Source organism: Maniola hyperantus, chromosome 28 (assembly GCF_902806685.2).
Source record: "Maniola hyperantus chromosome 28, iAphHyp1.2, whole genome shotgun sequence".
Lineage (NCBI taxonomy): Eukaryota > Metazoa > Arthropoda > Insecta > Lepidoptera > Nymphalidae > Maniola > Maniola hyperantus.
In genome coordinates, this window is record NC_048563.1 from 1,076,700 (window position 1) to 1,097,235 (window position 20,536).

The 20,536-nt window shown below is 38.7% G+C and overlaps 3 protein-coding genes across 5 annotated transcripts in view; 1 reads left to right on the top strand and 2 right to left on the bottom strand.

Moving 5' to 3' along the window:
* Positions 1–5,640, bottom strand: part of LOC117995152 (xaa-Pro aminopeptidase ApepP-like) — a 38,456-nt gene extending 32,816 nt beyond the window's left edge. The window contains exon 1 of one of the 3 annotated variants that reach the window (XM_069508395.1): positions 5,532–5,640. The gene's annotated coding sequence lies outside the window, so the exon portion shown is untranslated. The remainder of the gene's footprint in view (positions 1–5,531) is intronic. The other 2 variants (XM_069508396.1, XM_069508397.1) reach the window with 2 other exon arrangements.
* Positions 650–5,326, bottom strand: asf1 (histone chaperone asf1). Its single transcript, XM_034983154.2, has 3 exons — positions 4,625–5,326; positions 3,588–3,737; positions 650–2,515 (listed from the first exon to the last, which is right to left on the bottom strand). Exons 1-2 carry the CDS (start codon positions 5,121–5,123, stop codon positions 3,589–3,591), a joined length of 648 nt encoding a protein of 215 aa, XP_034839045.1. The 5' UTR covers positions 5,124–5,326; the 3' UTR covers positions 650–2,515; position 3,588.
* A 544-nt stretch (positions 5,641–6,184) lies between the features above and the next one.
* On the top strand, positions 6,185–19,250 carry LOC117995151 (putative uncharacterized protein DDB_G0282133). The gene is made up of 15 exons (XM_034983149.2): positions 6,185–6,413; positions 9,378–9,517; positions 9,755–9,990; positions 10,208–10,378; positions 11,006–11,608; positions 12,057–12,194; positions 13,069–14,084; positions 14,460–14,589; positions 14,675–14,766; positions 15,042–15,198; positions 15,994–16,126; positions 17,200–17,272; positions 17,354–17,484; positions 18,376–18,503; positions 19,008–19,250. The coding sequence occupies exons 2-15, from the start codon at positions 9,401–9,403 to the stop codon at positions 19,009–19,011; spliced, it is 3,129 nt and encodes a 1,042-aa protein (XP_034839040.1). The 5' UTR covers positions 6,185–6,413; positions 9,378–9,400; the 3' UTR covers positions 19,012–19,250.
* The last annotated feature ends 1,286 nt before the right edge of the window (positions 19,251–20,536 follow it).

Consider the following 20,536-nt stretch of genomic DNA (forward strand, 5'->3'; position numbering starts at 1 on the left):
TTTCGGTCGCGTACTGTACTATATAGGTTTCTTTACAGACAACGAAGTGATTCTCTATTTAGGGTTCCATAGTAAACAAGGAACTCTTATAGTTTCGCCATGTCCTTCCGTCTTCGGTTAATCTATTACTATTAGTGCTAGAAATCTGTAATTTGGCATGGTAATTTAAAATTTTGATAAATATTTTTTTTTAGGGTAGCTCTCCCCTACATGTAAAGTGGGGATGAATTTTTTTTTCTCGTTTACCCCATAGTGTGAGGTATCGTTGAATAGGTCTTTTAAAAACACTGTGGGTGTGGGAAAAACATTTTTCGATTTCTAGATCCTCTTTGAAAGTGCAAATTTTTATTAGTCAAGTGTCGTCGTCCCCCCCCCCCCCCCCTATATCAGTCAAATGGTAGTAGAAACGTGAAAAAATTCACAACAGTAGGTACTATAATTAATTTTAAAGGGAAAACGGAAACCTAAAAAAATACGACTGTAGTACGGAACCTTCGGTGCGCGAGACTGACTCGCACTTGACCGGTTTTTTGGCATTCCGTACCTCAAAACGGAAAAAACTTTATATTTTATAAGACCAATTTGTTTCTGTCGTGTCTGTCAAAAAACTTATAAAAATAGGTGAGAACAGAAAAATAAAACCAAAATATCATTTCACTTAATTAATTTTAATTTTTAATCAATATCGCATGGTTTTGGTAGAAAATATTCACACTAAATTAATCTACATTTGTTTTTACTTTACGTTTTGAAAAACTTAAAATAGAAAAATAAATACAGTCTATGGTTTAACAGGTATTTTAATATTGCAACCAGTTAAGACTTCATCATGATCAACCCATCGCCGGCTCACTACAGAGCACGGGTCTCGTCTCAGAGAGAAGGGTTTTGGCTAGTCTACCACGCTGGCCATGTGTGGATTGGTAGAATTCACACACCTTTGAGAACATTATGGAGAACTCTCAGGCATGCAGGTTTCCTCACGATGTTTTCCTTCACCGTTAAAGCAAATGATATTTAATTACTTAAAACACACATAACTCCAAAAAGTTAGAGGTGCGTGCCCGGGATCGAACTCCCAACCTCCGATTAGAAGGCTGTCGTCCTAACCACTAGGCTATCACAGCTTCGTATGTCATCTGATGGAGTTAAAGCTTTGTACATTTGTTGTTGGAACTTGCAGGATGGTTCTCTTTGTATGAAACAAAGAGGCAATTATAGGCAGAGGCAGAGATAGTTATATTTTAGTGGATTTTTCATTATTTTTAACTAAAGGGGAATGGCAAAATTTGGCCCAAAAGTGCCCAGCATATTCTTATTGTGAAAAAAATTATATAATATTTGTTCAACATCTCTATATATAAAAATGAATCGCTGAATATGTTGCTGATCGCAAATCTCGAGAACAGCTGAACCGATTTCGCTAATTCTTTTTTTATAATATTCCTTGAAGTACGAGGATGAACTTACGGAGAGAAAAAATTAAAGTATAATTTTTTTTTAAAGAATCGACTGTTAGGCGGTACGAAGTTCGCCGGGTCAGCTAGTAAAAAATAAGAAAGAGATTTTCATTGGACTAGCTGATCCGCCCCGGCTTCGCTCGGGTGGAGTTTAGAAAATTGGGGGGGAGGTTGAATCAAATTTTTCTCTCCGTAAGAACCGTCCCCGTACTTCAAGGAATATTATAAAAAAAGAATTAGCGAAATCGGTTCAGCTGTTCTCGAGATTTGCGATCAGCAACACATTTAGTGATTCATTTTTATATTATAGATATCTAAGTAAACAGAATCGAGTCAATTCTTCAAGACGTTAGGACTTAGGGAGGTCATACATCAGTCATACAGCGGCAGTTAGAAGCAGTCTTCCACGGAGAAATGTTAGTATAGTAATATGGCTCTCTGTTACAAATGCTATACAAATGATAAAGCCAAAAAACTCAGTGGAAGTTAACCATTTTGAGACACCAAATTTTTCACATTGGCATTATACTGTCCTTCTGAGCGGAAACGCAGTGCCCGTATGGCCTACAATAGTGAAATCCACAGCGGTGCGGCGCCGCAACGCACCGGGAACGCATCGTGCAGCCTCAGTACAATAACATCCACACAAAATCTATAACCATTTTGAGACACCAAATTGTCGGCATTATACTGTCCTACGAAGCGGCAACGCAGTGCCCGTATGGCCTACAATACTCAAACCCACAGCAGCGGTGTGCCAGTACAATAACTTCTATACAAAATCTATAACCATTTTGAGTCACCAAATTTTCGACATTGGCATCATACTGTCCTACGGAGCGGCAACGCAGTGTCCGTATGGCACCCAATACTCAAATCCACAGCGGTACGGCGCAGCAACGCACCGAAAACGCATCCGCACGATGCGTTTTCAGTGCATTGTTCAATAACATCCATACAAAATCTATATCTTCATTATTATTCCATCAGTCCATCATTTGTATTATATCCTAGTACTGCAGATCATGTCTTCATTCATTCATTCATTAATCTATCTGAAATTAACGAAAAAATCAAATTAAAAACAATTATTACACACAATTAACATAATAAGATATTAATTAATGGGGTCGATTCTCTTGTACACAATCTCTAAACTAAACTAAACTAACGGCGGGGTGATTACGTAAAACTTTGCAGTAGCGACAGCAGTAGCATTGCGAGAGTTCATTTGCTGTCTCTCTTCTTTTTCTTCTTATTTTGCTTTGTGGCTATTGCTGTCTCCCTCTAGCCGGACGTTTGACAGCAATGATCGCGAGATTTACGCCTGTCGCAAGCTTGTCGTCGTATCACCCCGTCAACTAGTGCTATCCTTTTCCGCAAGCAACATTATGAAAGGGATAGCAATAGATTTAGACGTGTCATTATAGTTTAGTTTAGAGATTGTGTACAGTGGAATTAGACACATTATGAATGTAAAAGTGTCTGTCTGCCTGGTAACTTTTTATAGCCCATCTGTTAAACCAATTTTGATGAAATTTGGTGCAGAGTTAGCTTACATACAGATGGACATTACTTTTTAGAGTTCCTTACTTCAAAAGGAATAATGGAACCCTTATAGGATCACTTTGTTGTCTATCTGACTTTCTGTTGTGTCCGTCAAGACCCGTCAAGAGAATCAAAACCTATATATACCTATAATAACATTGTAAATTGTAAAATTAAAAAGAGCAACCGCCGAGTTTCTTGCTGGTTCTTCTTGGTAGGAACGGCATTCCGAACCAGTGGTAAATTAAAACTACCCGACGATTCGAAAGCGCTTGTAAAAATATTAAAATATATTTTAATAGTATACTATATTTATATTTATGAACTCCATATTTTTATTTTTTCGGTAGCTTGGTATACCAAGCGACAGAAATCCAATTTTACTATAATATTTCAGCGTTTATTAAGACGACAATCCTAGTGGGGTTTTAGTTTTCAACTTTTGATTTCTCTAAAGATTTTAGCGTTTAAACTACCGTGAGTGATTTCCATTATAAATACTATCTGTCCCGGCTTACTCACGTGTGTAGTCGACGTTAGCCCTCTCTCTAAAGATCCTGAAATCAAGGGACTACCCACCTCAGCACTCCATATGCACAACCGAGTTGGAGTTATCCCCGTACCCACTCAGGCTGCCTTGGAAGATACCGCTAATCTGACTCTGACTGTCATTGTTGAATGCTCCATATGAATCATTGCTCGGTGCGTGAGTCTCTATATTGCCATCGCCTAGAACCAAATTACAAAAATATTATTTTATTTATTTTTTATTTTTATTTTATTTAACAGGAAAACTTACAGCTAATATGAAAAAATTAATAGGTAAAAACAGAAGATTTGAAGCTAATGACAAGTTTTCACAGATAGAATGAACATAAGCAAAACAAAAAAACTCGACTGGGGGAGAGAGAATTCAGGGAAAAGTAGTAAAAACGAATGAATTATTTAACTGAAGTATGAGCGTTAAAGTCAAATGATTTATTCAAAATAGGTAATAAATTACTCTTATTGATTGTCTGGTATAGTGTTAGATTTGTAAGATAATATAGTGGTGATAATTATAACGCAAACTTAAAACTAAAGCTACGAAAAGAATTCATTGGTCAGAGCTTTCTGAATAGTGGTAGCAGTGATGCAAAATAGATCAAAAATTTTGTCATTTTTACAAATTTTATTAAACGATGAGGCAGATCTAAGCATAAACGAGTTTCTACGAAAATTGGTATGCGTATGCGGTGTGTGAAACATTGAAAAGAAGCGAGGATGAGTATTGCTAGGGACTTTAAAGTATAACTTCTCAAGAAGCGGCGCACAGTCAACTGAGTTATTTGCAATATTGATTAGATAGGAAACAGGAATATTATACACTAGATGATGTCCATTCAGATATGGCTTAGAACCTATACGTGGATATATAGTAATTTTATCCTGGAAAATCAAAGAGTTCTTGCTGGGTTTTCAAAATACCTAAATTAACTTCGATATAGCAGGCATCATCTAGTTTAAGAAAAAGACACCACTTACAATATGGCATACTAGGCGTGCTAGAACTTATTTTACACAATGCACATTCATAAGCATTTAAAATAAAATAAATATCAAATAAACAAACATACCTGAATCAGCAGCAGTGGCAGCATCCGGTTCCGCCCAGTTTATCTTAAACCTAGTCACTCTGGGTTCGGACGCCAGGATATTCCGCACCACTTTGTCAAACTGAGGCTTCGCTGGCGGATTCTCGCGTAACTCCGGCTCACTTTCACTATATTCATTATTTATGAAGTACCCCACTCTTACAAACTCCTGTCCTCTGTACGAACACGTTAATAACACTACTGTGACCCCTAAAGCATCATTCTCTGGAATCCGAGTCACATCAGGTGGCGGTGCTTGGAAAACAAACATGTGTCGACCTTCTGGAATTGGACCAACGTAAATCGTGTCCAAAACCTGGTCGTGCTCCTCAGTTTCCGCCGATCCGACGTAAATCATCTTCCATTCCAAGTCCTCTTTCAGTTCTTCAATACATTCGAAGGTCAATTCGAATTGGAAAGGGTTTAAAAATGGACTAGGATTGTCCAGGACGACGACGTTGGTTATGTGCACCTTAGCCATTTTGTTTTCACTATATTTGCTGTTTTGTAGCGTCTTTATGTTTGATTGCACTCGAAAAACGTTAGTTATAATAAAACAATGCTTTTTAACGAAAAATCCGATTAAATAACACGATTCGAAACCTTTTTTCAGCACAAAAATACGAGAAAAATTGTGGTTAATGGTTGGCAGACAAATGACATTTATTTTGGCGGTTTGAAACTGTCACGTGACCAAAATAGTTTCTGACGACAGAGCTACACGCGGAAAAATCGCGTACTAAAAATGATGTAAATATGAATTATTATTGAATTGCAAAAACAGGACGGTTTTCTATAATAAAATTCTAAAACACCTATTGTACTCTGAAGATAAGTAGATTATATAGGATAATACAGAAAAACTGAGATAAAAGTAAAGGAAACTTACGAGATATCTAATATTTTCAACTTCGTGAAGCACCAATTTCAATGGTCAATGACACAGACACTTTTATTTCTGGTCGGTGACAGACACAGAGTTCGATTCCGGAAACATGTAGGTACCGGAAACCAGAAAAGAAAATGTCATAGGTCACATTTATCAATGTGACAGATTAAAAATCAAGGCAATAGTGATGATTTTCGATAACGATTCGACGATTCTTCGTCTCGGGTAACATTGTTAACGTCATGGCAAACATTGGCAGTTGAAGGTCAATGCATTCATCCAAGGGTCAATGAAAATAATGGCCTACTAGAAATTACTGTTGTTGTTACACTAATGAGGAATGTTTTTATTTCATCTACTGAATTGAATGCATATGCATCACGAAGAACATATTATATACGAAGAACATTTTTAAATATTTTCAAAATTAGGTAGTTTTTGATTTTTATAATGTAGCTAGGCCATTATTTCCATTTGCGAATGCTACACCATCGGCGATATTTGGATCGAACCATAGTCTTAATAAACCATTCGCCATTGAACCGTCGACTTTCAATGTTTGACTCATTTACAATGTTACCCATGACTTAATACTGTAGCTCCATTATAATATTTCTGATCTGGCAGCACTAATTCAAACGTCATTGTTCAAACCACTGTGGTTCAAACAAAACAAAGATGGCGCATTTAAAGTTTACAGTGAAGCTATGTTAGGTTCAGTTGTGAACAAATTGTAATAATTTCTGAGAATTCAATGAATTTATTTAACCGTGGTCCAATAGTTAATTGTGAAGACTGTTTCTTAATAAGAATACTGTTATAATAGTGAAGGTGACTGTTTTAGTGTCATATGCTAAGGAAGTAAACAATAATTTCGTTCAGGTAATTTGCTTAATTATTTACGTAAATATTATTATTTACATACCAATTACTTATTGTCTGGTAGATTTATGCGTAACGCGTGCAATCTATCAAGTTTAGACGCACTGTTGCGTGAAATGCATTAAGTAAAACGGTTTTTTTTTGTTCACTTTCACTTTAGAAACAAGTGATTGTGAACAGATAGTACCTATGGGCTAACTTTTAAGGACTTGAATTCTTTTGTATTGAGTCATACAATGTCCTCTAATTAATGCGGGCGTTAAACCGACGCAATTGAATATAATCAACTGTAGATTACTAATTTAACACCACTTGGTGAAGTTTGGCGCGATTCTAATTGTATTACACTATAAACTCCTGTGCAGTGTAACTCTCTTTATATATTCTGGTGTGAGGCTTCGGTCGTGGCTAGCTACTACCTTACTGACGTACGGCCAAGCAATTTAGTGTACTGGTATGATGCTGTATAGTAGATAGAATAGAATATATAATTATATTTAAGTAAACTTTTACACAACGCTGACGCTGTGATAGCCTAGTGGTTAGGATGTCAGCCTTCTAACCGGAGGTTGGGGGTTCGATCCCCGAGCACGCACCTCTAACTTTTCGGAGTTATGTGCGTTTTAAGTAATTAAATATCACTTGCTTTAACGGTGAAGGAAAACGTCGTAAGAAAACCTGCATGCCTGAGAGTTCTTCATAGAGTTTCTTACAAGTGCCTTTGTCGTCATATAATTTACCACATCATCTCATCATGATAAACCCATCGCCGGCTCACTACAGAGCACGGGTCTCCTCTCAGGGTTTTGGCCGTAGTCTACCAGTGTACGTCATTATTTTTATCCTAGTTTATAATATAGACCCGAGAGCTGGCAGCTACCTTGGCCAAAGAATTAGTTTGGCCATCCAAAGGGGTAATGCTGCCAGCATCATGGGTACAATGCCTCGCTGCGGTGGTCTCGATGAGGTTTTAGATTTAATTTAATTTATTTTAGTTTTAATTTAATATTGTTTTCTTTTTTTTTAGATTTAAGTTTATTAATAGTTTATTTGTTTCCATCTTCAAGTAATTATTAAATAATAAAAGTTAATCTAAGCCCTTTTGTTTATAATAAAGTAATAATATTTATCAAATTCAAAAGTAGGAAAATACCGAATTAAATTGTATGAGTGATGTCTTCATAGAAATTACTGATTCACTTGGAAGGTTCTGGGAATAAGGTGACATCAAGTTTGTTAACTTATCTACGCTAATTGATATTGCACATGCTATTTAGAACTCAATTTTAGCAGGTTTAGCAAGATTATATCCAATTCTTTGGGTTCCATAGAGGTGTCTGGCTTAACAGAGGCAAGAAATGAATGGTCCATGCATAGTCCCAGCCAAGTGCCGGTTTCTCTTTATTCCCAGAGACTGGGACGACATTATTTGCAAAATGACATTTGACACTTTACTTGCAAACGCAAATTCTAAAAAAGACCGTGCTCGTCTTCTCGCTGTCTCTGCAAAAGAGTCCGGTTACTGGCTACATGCTCTTCCCTCTGCCAACCTGGGCACTATGTTAGACCATACGACACTTTCTGTTCTCATTGGTCTTAGGCTTGGCGCCACAATAAACCAGCCTCACCGTTGCCACTGCGGTGACTGCGTTGACGCCTTCGGCCACCATGGGCTCTCCTGTTCGAGAAGCGCTGGACGCTTCTCCCACCATAGTACCCTTAACGACATCATCTGGAGGTCCCTTGCCACCGCCCATGTGCCAGCTGTACTAGAACCTATTGGTTTGGCACGTAGAGATGGCAAGAGACCTGATGGTATGACGCTCGTACCGTGGAAGATGGGCAGGTCGCTTGTTTGGGATGCAACTTGTGTAGACACTTTAGCTGCATCCCACATTCAGGCGACCTCCTCTATGGCGGGTGCAGCGGCCATCAGCGCCGGACAGGCCAAGAGGCGCAAATATGAAAACCTTGATGGGAGCTTCGTATTCGTGCCTTTTGGTGTGGAGACCGTGGGGCCCGGGGGCTCGAGCTCTTTTTGAAGAAATTGCGAAAAGAGTTATCGAGTCAACCGGGGACCCGAGAGCTGGCAGCTACCTTGGTCAAAGAATTAGTTTGGCCATCCAAAGGGGTAATGCTGCCAGCATCTTGGGTACAATGCCTCGCTGCGGTGGTCTCGACGAGGTTTTAGATTTAATTTAATTTATTTTAGTTTTAATTTAATGTTGTTTTTTTTTAGATTTAAGTTTATTAATAGTTTAATTACTTCTTTGATAAAAATAAATAAAATATATTTATTTAAATATACTTACATACATAAATTATTTTAGCAGGTTGGCATAGTAAACTTTTGTGTGTGTATGATAAAAACTCAAAAAAAAATTTCAAAATTCAAATAATTTATTCATAATAAGTAATAAATTACTCTTTTTGATTGTCAGTTGTTAGATTTGTACAATATAGTGGTGATAATTATTATGCAAGCTTAAAACTAATGCTACAAGGGTTCCAAACGCGCCCAGGTCTGAGAAGAGCCCACAACAATCTCAGCCGGGTAAACGCGCTGGAACCAATTCTCATTATCATCGAAATGACTTCATTTTGATGTCAGCCGAAATAAAAATATACCATCAGCTCGAAACTTCAGTCTAGTGCTGACGTCTCAAAAATGGCGGCCACGCGCATTAGCAATTTGCGGGACTTATACACATCACTAACCATATTATAAGTGAGAAAGTGTTTTTGTTTGTTGGTTTGTCCTTCAATCACGTCGCAACGGTGCAACGGATCGACGTGATTTTTTGCATGGATATAGTTAAAGACCTGGAAAGTGACACAGGCTACTTCTTATCCCGGAAAATCAAAGAGTTCCGATGGGATTTCTAAAAACCTAATTCCAGGCGGACGAAGTCAGTAAAAACTAAAGCATCAGCTAGTAAAATAATAAATTCTTATGTGCTCCAGTTCCCCTGAATGCTGAGCCCGCAATGCTGTCAGGCCAGGACGAGGGCCCGGTGTACTACAGGGAGATACAAAAGAACGCCTTCCTCAAGCGGATACCCAATGACGTCCCCACCAGCAAGCTGCGACCCCTGGGCCATAAGGTTTGTACTTCGTAACCCCATAGTATCCAATATAAATAAATAAATAAAATAAATAACCTTTTATTTGGGACCATAGCGCACAGTACAAAACAGAACAACACCAGACAAACGTACATAAACAAAACAAAAAACACAACAAAAAACAAAGCATGAAGACAAAAAGATCAAATCATAAATCAATCAATCAATCAATTTTTATAACCAATGTATAAAGGAAACATATTTTTTTATCTCCAGAAACCTCCCCTCAAACCAATGTGGACCCTGCTCTGCGTGCACAATGGTCGCACCCCCTTCCTCGAACAGTACCCCGAGCCCGACTCGGCCGCCACTGTAGCCCACAGGCCTGCCTGGCGGGCCTGTCTCAAGACTGCGCGACACGTCACTGCCAGCGTGAAGCCTCATGCTGGCGAGGAGTATGACTTCCTCATAGACACCGACCATGGACCCGTCAGGATGCTAGCTCCAGATTGGTGAGCTTATATTTAACGACATTTACATACGCAACCGCAAGCTTTAACAACATTTAACCACACTAATGAATGTGACTGCAAAATTTAACTACATTTACAAACACAACAATATAATTTAACCATATTTACGAATTTAACTGTAAAATTTAACCACATTTACGAATACAACCGCAAAATTGAACCTAAATTACAAACACAACAAATTATTTTGTTTCAGGGACTCAATGCAAGACTGGGTCACCCTTCTCCGTTCGAAACTACACGAGTTACGTATATTATCACTCGGTGAGAACGTATATGGAGCCCCACCCGTGGCACCCACCCCTAGGGCCGCTGCCAGGGACCCCACCTCACCGCTACCGCCCACCCCACCCGTGCCACCTGACAGGTAACTTCTCAGACCTGGCGACTAGCTTTAGTTTTAAGTTAACATAGTTAATTTATCACCATTACATCTTACAAATTCAACAAGTGACAATCAAAAAGTGTACAATTTGAATAAATGATTTGAATTCACAGCATGATCATAATCCATCCACTTAAATGCGAAAGTGTGTCTGTCTGTCTGCTAGCTTTTCACGGCCCATCTGTTGAACCTTTTTTTACGAAGTTTGATACAGGCCTATGCCTGTATCAAACTTAGAACAAGATAGCTTGCATCCCAAGGAAGAACACAGGCTTTTTTTTGTTCTGGAAAATAACAGAGTTTACTCAAGATTCTTAAAAAAACTTAAACCCATACATGAATCATCATCATCATTGGCATCATCTATTTTGTATAGAGAGAGCTCTGTACAAAATATGATGCACCCTGAAGGCAGATCTAGGACACTTTTTATCCCGGAAAATCAAAGAGTTCCCACTGGATTATCGTAAAACCTAAATCCATGTGGACGAAGTCGCGGGTGACATCTAGTTATCCATAAAATCACATCAATCTCTTATAGCGTGATGTTGTCTTATGAGCGAGAACAAACAAACACATGTCTACATTAATAATTTTCCTTGTTTACAGGGTACCTGGAATAGATCTAGCACCAATAACTCGTCCAACAATAGAAAGTACACAACCTTCGGAAAACTCTTCAACAACCGTAACCGCTGACAACCACGGCGCAACCACAAGCACAACCACACAAGAGAACACAAACACACCTAGAACAACCGCAAATTCTACAAGTACAAAACCCACGAGCAGCTCAACGACTAATCTAAACATAACTGTATCTACACCAAATGTAACATTTACGTCTACAAACACAAATTTAACGACATTTACGAGCGCAACCACAAGTTTAACGACATTCACGAACGCAACCCCAAGTTTTAACGCTAGCACAACCAACTCAGTATCACTTACACCGATAAATACGACGAATATTACAACATTTACGAACGCAACCGCGAATTTAACGAGTTTTACGAGCGCAACCACAACTTTAACGAATTTTACGAACGCAACCACAAATTTAACCAACGAACAGTTGAGTTCAGAAGTGGATATATCGAATTGGGAGCCGTTTTCTTTACCAAGTACAAGTAGAGACGCCGAGCCTAAGCAAAGTGTCGCGAAGATATGCGGACAAAATATATGCTTGGATGATTCTATATTGAAAAGGTATATCTAATTTTATTATATGTAAACAAATTTCAAACCCCTATTTTACCCCCTTAGGGGTTGAATTTTCAAAAATCTTTTCTTGGTGGATTTCTACATCATAATAGCTATCTGCATGCCAGATTTCAGCCCGATCCGTTCAGTAGTTTGAGCTGTGCGTTGATAGATCAGTCAGTCAGTCACCTTTTCCTTTTATATATTTAAGACTAGCTGATGCCCGCGACTTCGTACGCGTGGATTTAGGTTTTTAAAAATCCTGTGGGAACTCTTAAATTTTCCGGGATAAAAAGTAGCCTATGTCCTTCCCCGGGTTGCAAGCTACCTCTGTACCAAACTTCACCAAAATCGGTTGAACGGTTGAGCCGGGAAAAGCTAGCAGACAGACAGACAGACACACTTTCGCATTTATAATATTAGTATAGATAATTAATAATTTATCATTTTTTAGGAACGTAACGGAGAGTGACGAGGAATTTTTCGCTGAAATCGACAAAATTCACGATTCGAATGAGAATATCAGCGATTTTGAGTACAAGCAACGAGTTGTTGTAAATAATGGGAATCAAAGCACAGAAAACGAATCCAGGTAAGTGTTTATGTATTTATTGAACAAAATTAAATTAAAAGATCGGTCAAGGGCGAGTCGGACTCACACACGAAGTGTCCCGTGCCATCACTTGTGCTATAAGATCTACCAGTGACGTGCACAGGTATTCAAGCCTGGGTAGGCAATTAGGTATGAACCTATTTAGTCATAGTGAAAAATAAGCATTGAGTTATTAGGACTAGAGTCACTAGGGTAAACAGTATATTTATGCCTGTATGATCTGCACGCCACTGAGATCTACCTACCTACCAAATTTGATGATTCTAGGTCAGCGGGAAGTACCCTATAAGTTTTCTTGACAGACACGACTTACGGACAGACAGACAACGAAGTGATCCTATAAGTGCTCTTTTTTTTTGAGGCACGGAACCCTAAAAACCGGTCAAGTACGAGTTGGATTCGCATACGAAGGGTTCCGTAATGTCGTACAAGAAATAACACTTTAATTTTTTAAATATTCATGGGGGATGTTCTGAAATTTTTATTATTTGTTGTTATATCGGCAATAGAAATACACATTCAGTGAAAATTTCAACTTAATTGTAATAAGTATAGCTGCACAACGTCAAAGGAATTTTACTTATTTTAGTTAAAGGCTACTAATGGTTTTTATTATGCACAGATGATGCCCGCGACTTCGTCCGCGTGGATTTAGTTTTTTGAAAATCCCATGGGAACTCTTTAATTTTCCGGGATAAAAAGTAGCCTATGTCCTTCCCCGGGATATAAGCTAACTATGTACCAAATTTCATCAAAATCGGTTGAACGGTTGAGCCGTGAAAAGCTAGCAGACAGACAGACAGACAGACACACTTTCGCATTTATAATATTAGTATGGATTAATTTTTTACAGTACACCTCAAAGGACTAACATAACAGTCATCCAAGTCTCAAATAAAGGACCTCCGCACACCGCCATACCTGTTTTGGGCCCGGAAACGGACGTCTTCGACTTTGAATTCAAACAGAAACTCGCTGTTAACCCCGGACAAGCAAAAGACGACTTTATCAACATAGTTAATACAGAAGAAAATAGCTACGGAACCGTCTTCGAAAAAAATAATTCGGAATCCGACTATGGGCATATAAGTTTGACAACTACTGTCAATCTGACAGGAGACGTCAAAGTGACAGATAAAGATGGCGTCTACGAAAGACTATGTATGGCTTCAACATCAAATAAAACATCTTCTCCATTACCGTTAAGGAATGTCAAATCTATGGAAAAAATGCGAAAGTCTTCTCTCCCTAATTTAGAAATTGAATCGGATTATGAGTATTTATTTCCTAATTCTAGTCAAAATAACCGAAATCTAAATAGTACTATTAATTTACCGAATGGTAGGAATGTTGAAGAAATCCTACCAATTGGTAGAAATGTTCGGACGAATGGTAGAGATGTTGTGCCTAATAGTGGCAATGGTAGAACGAATTTACCAAACAGTAAGGAAAACGTAACAAATGGTAGAAACGCTCAGTCAAATTTACCGACTAATAGAGAAATCTTACCAAATAGTAGAAATCCTCAATCTAATTTATCGAACACTAGAGAAAATCTACCAAATGGTAGAAACGCACAGTTGAATCTACCAACTAATAGAGAAATCATACCTAATAGTAGAAACGCACAGTCGAATCTACCAACTAATAGAGAAATCATATCAAATGGTAGAAACGATGCAAATCCTACCAATACTGATATACCTAGGATGAATATATCAAATATAAATGTGGAATCTATTGCAAGGACCTTAAGGTCTAATGTCGAAAGGTCGCAAAGTCAAAATGCATACGACATAGGCCCGAGACAGAGACAGCACGATGGTAGAAGAGTGCCGAATAATAGTCCCAAAAGAGAAGCTAAAATTGGTAAGTTTTTACAATAATTGTTTCAAATCTATATATATAAAAAGGAAAAACTGACTGACTGACTTTTTTATTATTATTCAGATACAAGTTAGCCCTTGACTGCAATCTCTGTGATGATGCAGTTTAAGATGGGAGCGGAAGGGGTATGGCAGTTTTTATTAAACCCATGCCACTGGTTTCTACACGGCATCGTACCGGAACGCTAAATCGCTTGGCACGGCTTTGCCGCTAGGTAAGGGTAACTAGCCACGGCCGAAGCCTCTCACCAGACCAGACCAGACATTTAGAAATCATAAAATTCCAAACCAGCCAGGAATCGAACCTGGGACGTCTCAATATCAAATTTGGATTGATGTCAAAATATTGTTTTTTCAGAAAAATCCGACCCGCCACCTAAACCGATATGGAAAAGAGGTCTTACAGAATTGTCACTTCTGAGCAGGCTACGTGGTATAGGACAGACGAAAAGGCAAGAAAGTCCTACGAGGAACGAAAATGAAGATAGGTAAGAAAAACCGGCCAAGCGCGAGTCAGACTGGTGCGCCGAGGGTTCCTATTACAGTAAATTGTAATGTCAGACTTTTTTACAGAGGGGTGACATCACCTGTCAAAGTGGTGCACAGATCGCGGCCGGCCGGCAGAGTTGACAGCTCGCGACGAAGAAGTAACTCTTTGACTAACAGTAAGATGCATTTATATTTTTGGCAGAAAAGAAAGAATTATTATCAATAATATCACTTGACTCCCAAATAAACATAACAAAAAACGACGACATTTGTCTTCTAAATTTAAATGGTGAAAAAATGAATTTTAGTTATTGTACTCGGAATCCCTTCGACTGTGATGACCGACAACGGTACCCAGTTCGATATTTATTAAATATGAAAATTTTATCTTTTTGTCGCCATTTTTTAATAACTTGGGATATCCGATTGACGCCATTTTATAAATTACCAGGTCAATCACCGTCGATCCCGCAAAATCCCGCGCTACAACCCTTACGAGCTCGGCAAGCGGCCGCCTTGCGAGCCGAGCAACGCCGCGGGGCGTGCGTAGCTACCACTGTCCCTGTCAGAGATCCGCCGTTACTGTTTGATTATGAGAGACAAGTATGGTAAGTAACCAAAACTGGCCAAGTGCGAGTCGGACTCGCGCACGAAGGGTTCATAAAAATTGAAAAAAAAACACAATTGTTGTATAGCAGCCCCCTTAAATATTTATTTTATTGTGTTTTAGTATTTGTTGTTATAGCGGTAACAGAAATACACCATCTGTGAAAATTTCAACTGTCTAACTATCACGTTTCATGAGATACAGCCTGGTGACAGACGGGCAGACGGACGGACGGATAGCCGAGTAATAGGGTCCCGTTTTACCCTTCGGGTATGGAACTCTAATAATATTATTCTAGGAAACTAACAAAGAAGAGTATCTCGTCATAGTACATAACTTGTAAACACAATTATTATACCAAGACACACACTAGCTCACTCTCTCTGTCTGACACACACGAAGACCTACACACCATCCACACCCACACACACATCATTCACACCCACCCACACACTCATTCCGATCTCAATCCATTACCGCCCTTTCAGAATCAGAAGGTTAACATACTGTGCATTGAATTAAATTATAGTTATAAGTCGCAAATTGCTAATGCGCGTGGCCGCAATTATAGTGACGGCAGCACTTGATGGTATATTTTTATTTCGGCTCACGTCATAATGACGTCATTTCGATGTTAATGAGACATGGTTCCAGCGCAATAGTAATTTGCGGGACTTATTACGCGCATAACTGAGTAGGAATTGAGAACCACCTCCTTTTTGGAAGTCGGTTAAAAGTACAGTTGTTATTAACCGATTTAATGTACGGCCTTTTAAATAGTATAATTTGTCTTCAGGGTAGCCCGCTGGGGCATGGGAGGGACGCGGGGCGGCGGCCGGGCCGGGGACCGCGTGTCCGGAGTGGTGGGCACGCAGCCTTGCTCCGCCACGCACGCCAGGCACTTGCTCAAGGCGGCACACTCGCCCATCGTGAGTATCTTGGGATAGCCTATTGTTATGAATTCATAGAATGGCACGAGACTCCATAAATAGATCTAATATATTGTATCAACGACTAGTAGAACTATTAATATAATAAAAAGTAACTAGGCCAGGCAAACCTAACCTAACCTACCTAAATCGGCTCCTCCATCCCCATACCGATCCCAGACCAACCAATATCTAACTATTACAACCTTCCAATCAACATTCCTAACCAACAATATCCACAGATAGGTAAAATTAGTAAAATAGGAACGATACAAGAAGACTCACCTATAGTAACAGCTACACAAAATCACTTTCACAGTAACTGAGTCAAAGCGCCCTTTCACAACTCGGCTCTTTCAGAGCACGATGCGTAATGAATTTCCGATCTCTCATTTCGATGTATCCTCAGTTTTCCCTTCCTTCGTCTCTATATTTCTTTTTAAAAACACGTGCTGAAAATTGGGAATTGCCATTGGTCAATTCAAACACGCTCGCAAGACTACCAATATAAAAGCAATACCGCCATTCTTGCCACAATTGCCACTTGAAAGCAATAATTGACCACAGACAAACACGATTTGTTCAAAACACCGAATCATGACGGAATTATCAGACAGTAATTTAATCGAATTACGACATTCGGCCATCTGACATTACAGGTACTAATAAGCCAGATAACATTGACTTTTACCAATGATATAAATGTTTGTACTGTATTTGTAGTAAATTATATGATGTTTACTCATAAATCACGATACTAGTGTTAAAGCTGTCGGGGGTTTGATTCCAAGCATGAGCCTTTTATAATATTACCTTCATGAGAGATTAAATTCTTCCCGCGAATTTGTCCGCGTGGAATGCACCCCCTATTTTTCAAACCCCTATTTTACCCCTTTAGGGGGTAATTATTTTTTATATTTTCAAAAATCCTTTCTTAGCAGATGTCTACGTTATAATAGCTATCTGCATGCAAAATTTCAGCCCGATCAGTCCAGTGGTTTGAGCTGTGCGTTGATAGATCAGTCAGTCAGTCAGTCATCTTTTCCTTTTATATATTTAGATTTTTATTTCAGGTAGACATATTATTTCACCGGGTGCCGCTCGGGAAGATCTATGTGATAAATAAAAAGGACCAAGAGGGTTTAGGTAAGTTCATCATCATCATGATCATTGATAGACGTCCACTGCGCGGATATCATCGTACTTACACTTGTATTTCCTTTCCAGGTATAAAGCTAGATAATGAATGTACAATAACATCAGTGGAGGGGCAGTCGCCGGCCGGTAAAGCGGGCCTGCCCCCGGCCGGCAAGTGGGCGGTCACCGAGGTCAACAACCGACCCATCAATCTCCTCAAAGTGAGTAAACTATATATTATATAAAAGCGAAATACACTTACTCACTGACTGACTAATCACGAAATCTCAGAAACTATAAAGCCTACAAACTTGAAATTTAGAAGGTAGGTTTCTTCTAGGAAGACTAAACCACTTATACCATAGGTAATGGTTAAATGGATACGTCAGGATTACAGCCTTTAGAATAACCGAGTCTTCGTGGGCGCACTAACAATATTCTCGCACACTATGAGAGACAACACAAACTACCCTCAACGATAACTATAGCAACCCTCATTAATGACACCAACGTCTACTATGCGAATAGAAAACCCCAACTAACCCTACCTAGACCGGCTCCTCCATCCCCATACCGGTCCCAGACCAACCAGCTAACCTAGCACACCACAACCAAGTACTATAACCTGAATCAACTGAAACCACATTAGGTTACAACAACAATTATAAAACCTACAGTATGATACACCATGTCTAGAACTGTAAAGTGCCACTGGCGAGAGCCAGACCAATAATGCCTCGTGACGCATAACGCGTTCCATTTTATAGTCTCACTACGACGGTGGGGAGGATGACGTGATTTGCAATGAGCAAGCTATTTACAACTAAAAGACGGCACTGCCGTCATATAAAATTTGGAGGGTACGTTCTTTCTAGGGCGCAAGTGACAACATAAGAAAGGATCTCACGAAAATCCCCCCTAGGGGGTTAATTGAGGGTTGGAAGGTTATATGAAAGTCCTATGTTTTTGAAAATACCATTTTTATTTGTTCATGAACCTATAAGGGTTGTTGGTTGCTGCTACTGCATATGTGCGTTAGAAGTGAAAGAAAGAAGAAAGATCATAGTTACTTTCAAGTCACGTCTAAGTTTAAAAAAAAAAAATTTTTTCAGGGTGGTGAAGAAGAGATGAACAGGATAGCAATGAACGGTACAGAAGTATCCGTTCTCATACAACCGGCCGCTTTAGTGAAGAAGATCCGAGCAGCTATCAAAGCAAATAAACCCTTATTGACTATAAGGTAGGGTTCATAGTCGACTGGCAATAGTAATGATGATATGAGCTGCTACTAAAGGAAATAGAACCTTATTGGCTACGAGATATGGTACAAAATCGACTGGCAATGGCAAAGTGTAAGAGTTTCAGTGGAGGAGGCGCTGTTAAAGGAAATAAACCCTTATTTCACGATATAATAGAGTTTAAAATCGACTGGCAATAATAGAGACGATAGGGAACTTTTAATATAAGAAAAAAGGGCGAATTAATGAACTGGGAACATTAATGAAGATTTGAGCTGCTAGTAAAGGAAATAGAACCTTATACTCTTATATATATGGTTCAAAATCGAGTGGCAATGATAGATTAAAGTTATATGAGTTTTAATGGAGATGACAGCTGCTATTAAAGGAAATAGGCCCTTATTGAGTAGTATTGTGAGACTGTGAAATAGAGTTTTAAATCGACTGGCCACAGTTGAGTAAACGTGAGATGTTAATAAAGGAAATAGGATCTTATATACTATGAGATAGGGTTCACAGTCGATTAGCAATAGTAGTAAACATTTGTGCTGCTACTAAAGGAAATAGAACCATATAAAGTTTTAGATATGGTTCATAATCGTCTGGCAATGATAAAGTAAGTTAAATGAGAGCTGCTATTAAAGGAAAATAACCTGTAATGACTATGAGATAGAGTTGAAAATAGACTGGCAATTGAAGATTTGAGCTGCTACTAAAGGGATACCTTTACAAAGAGATATAACAGTTTCGTAGATCGTTCTCTGTCGTTGAGACCTACAAAACGTGATATGTGTATGAGTGACAGAGACAACGCTCTACAAAGCCGAAATGTCATTCTAAAGGCCGATGTACATTACTTTCGGCCGCGTACTATGCTTCGACCTTAACAAAAAGATAGCAGTTTCGTAGAACCTTTTCTGTTGATGAGACCTACAAAACGTCATATAGGTATGAGTGACAGAGACAACGCTCTACAAAGCCGAAATGTCATTCTAAAGGCCGGTGTACATTACTTTCGGCCGCGTACTATGCATCGACCTTTACAAAGAGATACAGAGAGAGTATCGTAGAGCGTTTTCCCTGTCATTGACGTTGACGTTGATGTTGGGTGACGTGCGGGTGTGCGGGGCGTCCCCCTGCCTCATACCCCGATTGCCATCTCAACCTGTCGCGTAATACTCAGTTATGCGTTAAGCCTATAACACACTTGGTTATTATTTTCTTACGCTAACAAATATTATAAAGGCAGCTTCATAAAAACGAGTTTTGTATTCGAATCTAAAAATCTTTATTTTGATTTTTTTATCGAATTTTGATTATTTTTTTCATCGTGTATAATATCATGTTCCATCCACAAGTTTTATAACATTTAAAAGAATTATATTAATTTATTGACAACATTCGGATACTTTCATTCCATTTTATATAAAAAACTAAAATAAAAAAAGAGATCTCTGTTAAGGCTGGATGTCCACTGGAGAAGCGAAGCGATTAAAAAAAGTATAGCTTTAAATAAAAATATATTCTGATGGATTTATAATTGATTTGTATTAATCCATACAGCCGTATTAATATTATAAACTAGCTGTAGCCCGCGATCTTTTCCCATTTTACCCCCTTAAAGGTTGAATTTTCAAAAATCCCTACTTAGCGGATGTCTACGTCATAATAGCTATCTGCATGCCAAATTTCAGCCCGATCCGTCCAGTAGTTTGAGCTGTGCATTGATAGATTAGTCAGTCACCTTTTCCTTTTATATATTAAAAAAATGATGAATCGCGAAATGTACGCATAACTTCCGAACGACTGCACCAAATTAGATAATTCTTTTCTTTTGTGTTCGTTGTTAAGAATTTTTTTTGGAAAATCCGTTGTATAGATTTTTTTTTGAAAATCCACGACAAAAGTCAGTTCCCGCGGGACGCGGACGAAGGTCGCGGGCAACAGTTAGTTTTCAATTATATATATTTTTTTCAATCGCTTCGTATATCTTCGCACCTCCAGTGGAACACAAAAATGTAGCTATTTATTAATA

Excerpts from the sequence above, each read along its gene's own strand:
- asf1 (XM_034983154.2), bottom strand. The coding sequence starts at position 5,123 with ATGGCTAAGGTGCACATAACCAACGTCGTCGTCCTGGACAATCCTAGT. Across the intron at positions 3,738-4,624 it reads TGCCACTGCTGCTGATTCAG|GCGATGGCAATATAGAGACT; the intron begins GTATGTTTGTTT and ends ATTTGGTTCTAG.
- LOC117995151 (XM_034983149.2), top strand. The coding sequence starts at position 9,401 with ATGCTGTCAGGCCAGGACGAGGGCCCGGTGTACTACAGGGAGATACAA. Across the intron at positions 9,518-9,754 it reads TGCGACCCCTGGGCCATAAG|AAACCTCCCCTCAAACCAAT; the intron begins GTTTGTACTTCG and ends TTTTATCTCCAG. Across the intron at positions 17,485-18,375 it reads GACCCATCAATCTCCTCAAA|GGTGGTGAAGAAGAGATGAA; the intron begins GTGAGTAAACTA and ends AAATTTTTTCAG.